Genomic DNA, 8,502 nt, shown 5'->3' with positions numbered 1-8,502 from the left:
AAGACCCTATTATGGGATATTGTGCACACAATTAGGATACAAAGGACAAACACTTCAACATCATGTTGCAACGAATTACTTGAAACATCTCAGGTGTTATAATATCTCATAGTTGAAAGGCTATCTTGCTTGCAACGTTGATTGTTTTCAATGACAAGGCTCTATTTGATGGTTCGTATCTGCGTAGTAATGTCTTGCATGCAATGTTTATTGTTTTCAATGACAAGGCTCTATTCAAAGGTTAGTGTTTGTGTAGAAAAATATTGAGAATTGATGTTGTATGTGGAAATACAAGTGATTTGTATGTTAACAAAGGACATGGTCTCATGGTTAAATGGTTTTGTTCTTTCTCATTTGTTTAGTTTTCATCTAGGTGTTTATCAACACCACCAATCATATATGAGAATAATGTCCTCTTTAGTTGTTGGATTGTAATACACATAAAAACTATTCAGACATTGCCTCCAGGGGTTCACACATAGAGAATAAACCCAGAAGGCCTTTCTCTCAATCATAAGATTTTTTGTTATAAAATTCATATTTATAGTGCTATCATGAATACTACAAGTGATTTGTATGTTGGCATCACGACAATTATGTTTTCACTTCTTTAGTTGTTGGATTGTAATACGCATAAAGCATTACCTCATGGTGTACACACATGGAGAATAAAATTGAAAATACCTTTTTCTCAACTTGAATAAAGTACATATTTTTTGGTTATATAGCTCACATTTATAGTGCTATCATGAATATTGCAAGTGACCTGTATGTTGGCATTACAAAGGATATGTTTTTATGGTTCAATTACTTTGTGATTTCTGAATTGTTTGGTTCATATCTTTGGTGTTTATCAACAACATAATTTAGACATGAGAATGATTTCCTCTTTCTCATGGAGATGTATATAAAGATTATTTTGTTGTGCCTGAAGGCATACACTTATTGAGCGCTTATCTTGGGGAGTGCGCCTTGAAAAACGTAAGTATAGCCATGTGAGTTCAAAATAAAGGATACTTTCTTTGGAAAATTTTCAAATTTGATTGGACTAAATTTTTGAACATGCATTTTTTAAATTGAAATCTAAGGAAAAAACATTAAGTTTTAAGAAAAAGAAGATATTTTATTACTCAATGGCATGTAAGTAAAGGGTTTTTATTGATATCCTTTGAATGTATGTGATATAGATGATTTTATATAATTGAACCCCTCAAAACTAACACAAAGAATAAACCTAGAAGATCTTTTTCTCTACTTACAAAATAATTAGAATTTGGTTGTTAATCAAATGTATAGTGTCATAGTTCAAGTAATTTGAAGGTTATGTTTTCATGGTTCAATGACTTTGTGCTTGATTCCTTGTTTAATTCACATCTTGATGTTTATCAACACCATCAATCACGTATGAGCATGATGTCTTCTTTGGCTTTTGGAATCACAATGGGCAGAATTAGCTATCATCCATTGCCTCAAAGTGTAACACATAGACACTCTACATAGAAGACCTTTTCCTCAACTTGCAAAAAATAATTTAAAAAATCATTATGAAACACAAGCTCTAAAGTGAGAATTGGGATTTTTCCATTTATCTAATATGGTGTTAAACTTGGATATTAGAGATTAAGGGTTGTAGAAGGAAGAAACCACTCTTAACAGGACTAGCAAATATCAGAAGATTCCAGAAGCAGTAACCAGCGAGTTACCATAATAACTGACAGTGCACAGTCAGCCATACACCATTTCGAGAGTCTATAAATAGGATCCACTTCATTTTTTGAGGGACTTTTGTAATCATCTTGTAATGACATCTTGTACTGTTGCGCTCTCTCTATAACTCCAAAGCCATTTACTGGCATACATAATACTCACCAGTTATACTCTAAATACAATTCCACTTCTAGTTCTAGTCACACTGTTTCATAATTTCATTTTCGAGTTATGTCTTCCAGTACTCTGAAGTGCTATCTGAATTCTTTGAATCTGACATCTCTAACTTCAAGTACCAACGTGGAATAGTGTCTGAACACATTTAGCTCATTCCATTTTGGCAATCACAGTGGTTTGAGCTAACTCGCTCTAGGACAGACGAACTACTTCCCGATATGTATTATGAGCTATTGCAAGTTAGCAATGCCACCTAGGACGAGCACAAGAGGTCGATAACCAACAACTCGATTTATGAAGAATCCAGATTGGGTCAATCTGATTCCAGAAGAATCAGTGCCAGGCTCTGATACTGATCACCACCCTGGTAATGGAACCGATGTCAGTGCAAGGCAGGGTACTGTTGAAGAGTCAAGGGATTCTTAACATTCCAATCATGCTAGGAGTAGGAAAGTTGAACAGGCTGAACAAAGAAGTAGGTATCGTGGTTCTTAGCAAGGTCGTAAGCACACTCATGAAAGTGATGGAAGCAGAAGAAGTCACGGATCCTCGCATAAGCAGTCCAAGAAGACAAAAAAAGACACAGTTTTTGAAATAGAAGCAAAAGATTCGGAGGCATACACAGATCATTACAAAAAGAAGACCAGAGATAGGAAGTCAGTTCATAGAACCAGATCCAATAAAAGAAATGATCATTCCAACAATCTAAAGATTTATTTCTCCATATTCAAGGCTGGGAAAAGAGACGATCCTGATGTCCATGTACAAGCCTTTGAAAAATATGCAATTGAAACACATCGATGAGGATGAATGGGGAGAATACTTTCCTCAGACTCTGGTAAAATATTTCTGTTGTTGCTTTTGGTTCAAGGCTTTCTGCGGCACTACAATTTTAAATTGCCTACAAACATTGAATTTGCTAAAATTTTGTTGATGGCGTAGACTGGAAAAGCATCATTCAATATTGGTGGAACCACAATACATTTTGCTCTCCGTCTCCCACTGATAGCAAGTGACCAAACCTCGTTGAGCGTGGAAAAATTAGATGAACTCTCTTCACAATATGTGAATTTACAATTAGTGGTTATCGATGAGATTTCCCTCGTTGAACGAAGTCTGTTCCAACAAGTTTATGCACGACTTCGCGGTATAAAAAGAATACATGATAAACCATTTGCAGGCATGGACGTTATCCTCTGTGAAGATCTTTGTCAAGCAAGTTCTCTTCGTAATACCTGGATCTTCTCATATCACAAGAACATACTCGACACATTGCTGGTTTCATTTTGGCACTCACATATGAAACGATACGAATTAACACAACCAATGTGACAAGCAAGAAAATATAAGATTCATTAAAATTTCGAATACGTAAAAGCGAACACGCAGAGGAAGATATCAGACACTTGAACGATTCTTATTGCCGTGAAGCACCTCCATTGAATAACTATTCTTATTTGTTTTACGACAATACAAGCAAAGACGCGTATAACAAGTACATATTTAAAATCACATCAAAAATACCATATATATTTGAAGCTACTGACAGAAAATCCAAAAGTTGCCACAAATATATAAAGATTCCAGAAGATTCAAAACAATGTGGAGGCGTACAAAAAACCTTGCATTTGAAACCAAACTTAGTCGTAGAACTATGCGCCGGAAACTTAAACATTACAGATGGACTTGTAATTGGAGTTGATGGATTTTACAAGAGCCATTCACAAACATCGAACGAAAAAATAATTTGGATTGAATTTTATAACGTCAAAGTAGGTCAACGTACAAGATTTGAGAATCAACATCTCTTCACAAAATCTATATCAAGAAAATGGACTCCCATAAGAAAAATCACAAAAGAGTTTCAAGTCGAAAAAAATATGTTGAATGTCATATCAAGAACAATATCCTGTCCAACATGCATCAGCTTGAACTATTTATAGATCTCAAGGATTGACACTTCACACATTAGTCTTCGACCCTTCAAAAATAAAAAACCATGGATTAATATATACATCGTTGTCACGAATTAAAAATCCTCAAAACCTGTTTCTCCTGTCAAAGATTGATTCAAAGCAAATAAAAACAGATAAGATAGTGCTACAAGAAATAGAATGCAAGAAGCAAGAAGCAACATGGAAAACTCTAAACAGAAACTTGAGAGACTTCGCAGAGAACAATATCATCCTTCAATCTATAAATATAGTGTCCATATCTACGCATTACTCTAACATTATAAAAGACACGAGCCTTATGTCATCAAACATACTGTGCATCCAAGAAACACACAGAGAAAAATCAAGAAACACATTTCGCAAATTGGATTATATATCCTCTGAAGGACCATCAGGTGTTCTTATACTGCACAAGAATAAGTCTCACTTTATTGACACAAATAAATTAATATCAGACGGAATCGAAATTGTTTCATCGAACATGTCTATTATAAGCAACAAGAAATTAAATGTTGTTTCATTATACAAACATCCTTCATCAAAACTCTCATCCCTTTACGAAGCACTGAAGAAAACTTTGCACGCATTGGACATGACCACAAAAACCATAATCGCAAGAGATTTCAATATAGACGTAAACAGTAGCAATAATTGCTATATCCCTCTACAACATTACATGGCACTGTATGGATTCAGACAGATAATCAAAGAACCAACAACAATAAATTACTCAATGTTGGATCACATTTGGGTCTACTCAAGAGTAAACGAATTCTCATGGGGGACAAACTATTGCTATTGGTAAGATCATTCCATCACTTACATTGTCTTGCCACTGACACATGGCAAGCCTTGTGAAGTTTAACTTCACTTCTCGGCTTGTTCATTTAATGCTTTGTCTCGGCATAGTTGACTCTCTGATTCTTGTGCAGTTACGTGCCACGCGATTCCAAAAAACCGTGAGCCTCTAACCGGTAGCAATTACACACTACTGAACTGCGTGTGCACGCTCAGTAGCCGTCGTTATTTTTGCACAACTGTGCCTCGCATAACCGCGCCCATACATAGGCCAAATGCAAAAGCGCAAGTTGGAAAAGATGTTCTCTTTGTTTTCAAGCATATTGAAATGGATAGTATTTTTATCAGTACCATCCGGGTTCTCATTGAGATAAAGAGTACCACCTGGGAAACAAGAGAGACTTCAGAAGTGTACTGTATTGTTTCCTGTTGAGCTCACCCCTTTCCTCTCAGACACAGATAAACCCAACCCTTGAGCTTTTATTTGGCAAGGTGGAGCTGCTCTCCATCAACCCTGCAAAAAATACTCTAAAATTTCCAAAAAACATAAATTCTACATAATCTGAAGGGCAAGGGTGCCCGTTCAAAATAAACCCGCTCCAGCTGAGTGGACCCTCAGCTTTCAGAAGCAATGGTTCAGATGACAATCAAATCCCAAGAATTCACGAATGTTCTAAACATTGGGTAGCTTGAACTCCAAAGATGAAGAGTGATCATGACATTATGAATGTTCTCATTGTACTCCGGAATGATTTCGACAAACATTGGGTAGCTTAGACAGAGTGATCAGGTTTTATATATGGATTGGTGTTTTGTCAGGCAGTTGACTAACATATCCAAAGCTTCAGGTCCAAGAATTGGGTTGCTAATATATATTTCTCTTGCGTTTATGGGCAAAAGGAAAAAGATGGCTGATTATCTAGCTTGGCTTTCACGCATTTCTCTCTTTCTTGCGAATAATCTATAAGCATCCACACCTCATTTTGCATTGCCATGGCTTCAACATTCTCAGTTTTTGACTGCTTGCAAGCAGCGGCAACAATATAAGCATACAAGCACAACCCAAGGCTTCATCCTTCTTCAATTGGACTGCCTTTCCAAAGGTCCGTTTCCAACATTTTGTTAAAACTGCGAGTGACGTAACAACCGTCACCAGTAATCCGCGCAAGAGCATTTTCCATCTTCAAAAACATGGCAGCGATTCGCATCTTTGACAACAATCTTACGCTTTTCAATTTTTGAAATAAGTGCTGTAGCAGCATGGCAGTCACCACAGACCATCATGTTCTTCACGATACGCACAGTATCCCCTTGTCGTGTATTGATAAGGGTGCAAGCAATCGCCAATTTTTCACTATGACCACATAGCACAAACTTCTTTGCCTCCTCAGTAACATTTTGAGATACCCACTGCAAACTGGGGGAATATCCTTCCCTAGACAAGATTCCTGATAACTCTTTTAGCTTTGCTCTGATAAGTTTGCTCTGTGGATGTTTTGTATCCCCCACCACAAACTTATGAACATCCCCATCCTTATCAATCCACCAACTGCATCCTGGCTTCTTCCAAGCCTCATTTTGCACTCTCATAACTTCAATATTTTCAGCTTCCTCTTGCATGCCAGCAGCAGCATAGATATTAGCCATACAGACATAAGCTGAGGCATCACGCTTGTCTAACTGAACTGCATTTTCGAAGGCCCATTTTCCCACCTTCACTTCTCCCCATTTCCGACAAGCACCAAGTAGAGCCGACCAAACTACAGGACAATCAGAGGAAGGCATTTCCTGAATTGTGCCAACTGCCTTATCAAAGTGCCCCGCTCGCCCAAATATGTCAATCATGCAGGTAAAATGCTCTATGTCGGGCGTAATGCCATATTTTGTTTTCATCTGTGAGAAATACATTTCACCCTCATCTACTAGGCCCGAATGGCTGCATGCATTAAGTACACAAGAAAAAGTCACTACGTCTGGGAAAAGGCCTTTGTGTTGCATTAGCTCAAAACAGTTCAGAGCCTCACGTCCTTGTCCCTGCTGGGTATATCCTGCAATTAGTGCAGACCAAGAGACAACATCTCCAACAGGCATCTCTGCCAGCACTTGCTGTGCCTTTCCAAGAGCTCCACATTTAGAGTACATATCCACTAAAGCAGTGCCTAGCATAATATCTGTATCTAGTAAACCTTGTTTCTTGATTTCATCATGAACTTGTTCACCCTTATCAATTGCTCCAATGTTGGCGCAAGCTTTTAAGACGCATGTGAAAGTGACAGCATTTGGGTGAACGCCATCTTGCTGCATTTGTTTGAAACACTCTAAAGCATCATCACCCTTTCCTTGGAGAGTGTATCCAGCTATAAGTGCAGACTACGAAGTAACGTCACGGACAGGAAGCTTTTCAAGCACTCTATGTGCTTTTGGAAGTGCACCAAACTTCGCATACATATCTATCAAAGCATTTCCAAGCATAATATCTTTTTGCAGCAACCCCTGAGAAACAATTTCATCATGAATTTCTTCTCCCTTTTCAGTTGCACCTGTGCTGCCACAAGCTTTTAATATACAATGGTAAGTCACTGCATTTGGAGAAAGGCCCCTCTGTTTCATGCATTTGAAACAGTCAAGAGCTTCCTCGCCTTGCCCTTGATTGGCATCTCCAGCAATTAGTGCATTATAAGAAACAATATCTTGATCAGGAAGCCCTCGAAGGACTTGTCTGGCTTTGTCAAGTTCACCACACTTGGCATACATGTCTACTAGAGCATTTCCAAGCACAATATCCTTACTCAACAACCCTTTTCTACCAATTTCGTCATGAATTTGTTCTCCCTTATCTAATGCTCCAACAGAAGCACAGGCTTTCTAGATGCAGGTATATGTCACTGTGTTTGGTGACACGCCTTCACGTTGCATCTGTTCAAAGTAATTCAAAGCACTTTGACCCTGACCATGCTGTATGTAACCAGCAATTAATGCAGACCATGAAACAACATCTCGTGCAGGAAGCTCCTGAAGTACTCGGCGTGCCCTTGCAAGAGCATTTTACATACATATCTACCAGAGCATTGCCAAGCAAAATATTTTTCCCCAGCAATCCTTGCTTGCAAATAAGATCATGAATCTCTTCCCCTTTTGTAGCAGCTTTAGCACTGGCACATGCCTTCAAAACACAAGTGTATGTCACTGCGTTAGGAAGAAGCCCCTCGCGCTTCATGCGCTCAAAACAAGACAAAGCTTCCTTGCCTCTGTTTGATTGGACAAATCCTGCAATGAGTGCAGACCAAGAGACAACATCCCGCACAGGAAGCTGCTCAAGCACTCGCTGTGCTTTGTCCAATGCCCCACATTTTGCGTACATATCCACCAAAGCATTGCCAAGCACGATATCTCTTTCTAGCAACCCCTGCCTGGCAATTGCCTCGTGAATTTGTTTCCCTTTGTCAGCTGCTCCAATGCTTGCACAAGCTTTCAAAATGCAAGTAAAGGTTACTGCATTTGGGGAAAGTCCCACTCTTTGCATGTCCTCAAAGCAATCTAAAGCATTGTGTGCATGGCCCTGTTGGGCATACCCTGAAATAAGTGCATTCCAAGAGAACACATCTCGCTTGGGTTGACCATAAAGCAATTCTCTTGCTTGCTCAAGGGCGCCACACTTTGCATACATGGTAACTAGAACGTTCATTACGTATGAGCTGTTTCCAAGAAGCCCTTTTCTCGAGATGGTGGCATGTAGTCTAACCCCTTGGCAAAGATCCTTCTTCTTGGCGCATTCTCTCAAGAGATCTACAACAGAACTGTCGTCTATTCTGCCGTGAGCTAGGTCTACTTTAGATGACCTTGCCGCTCTGCCGGCGCTTGCCAT

The 8,502-nt window shown here is 38.8% G+C and overlaps 3 protein-coding genes across 3 annotated transcripts; all 3 read right to left on the bottom strand.

Annotated features, from left to right (window-relative positions):
* Positions 1-4,432: 4,432 nt before the first annotated feature.
* On the bottom strand, positions 4,433-6,941 carry LOC147429987 (pentatricopeptide repeat-containing protein At5g48910-like). The gene has a single exon (XM_086496169.1). It carries the CDS (start codon positions 6,939-6,941, stop codon positions 5,787-5,789), a length of 1,155 nt encoding a protein of 384 aa, XP_086352295.1. The 3' UTR covers positions 4,433-5,786.
* A 66-nt stretch (positions 6,942-7,007) lies between these two features.
* LOC147429986 (pentatricopeptide repeat-containing protein At4g18520, chloroplastic-like) lies at positions 7,008-7,391 on the bottom strand. The gene has a single exon (XM_086496176.1). The coding sequence runs from the start codon at positions 7,389-7,391 to the stop codon at positions 7,008-7,010; it is 384 nt and encodes a 127-aa protein (XP_086352302.1).
* A 166-nt stretch (positions 7,392-7,557) lies between these two features.
* LOC147429985 (pentatricopeptide repeat-containing protein At4g18520, chloroplastic-like) lies at positions 7,558-8,502 on the bottom strand. The gene has a single exon (XM_086496171.1). The coding sequence runs from the start codon at positions 8,500-8,502 to the stop codon at positions 7,558-7,560; it is 945 nt and encodes a 314-aa protein (XP_086352297.1).

This window comes from Adiantum capillus-veneris, chromosome 22 (genome assembly GCF_014529385.1).
Source record: "Adiantum capillus-veneris isolate H3 chromosome 22, ASM1452938v2, whole genome shotgun sequence".
Taxonomy (NCBI): Eukaryota; Viridiplantae; Streptophyta; class Polypodiopsida; order Polypodiales; family Pteridaceae; genus Adiantum; species Adiantum capillus-veneris.
The sequence above is the reverse complement of the archived record's forward strand: the minus strand, read 5'-3'. Positions and strand labels throughout refer to the sequence as shown.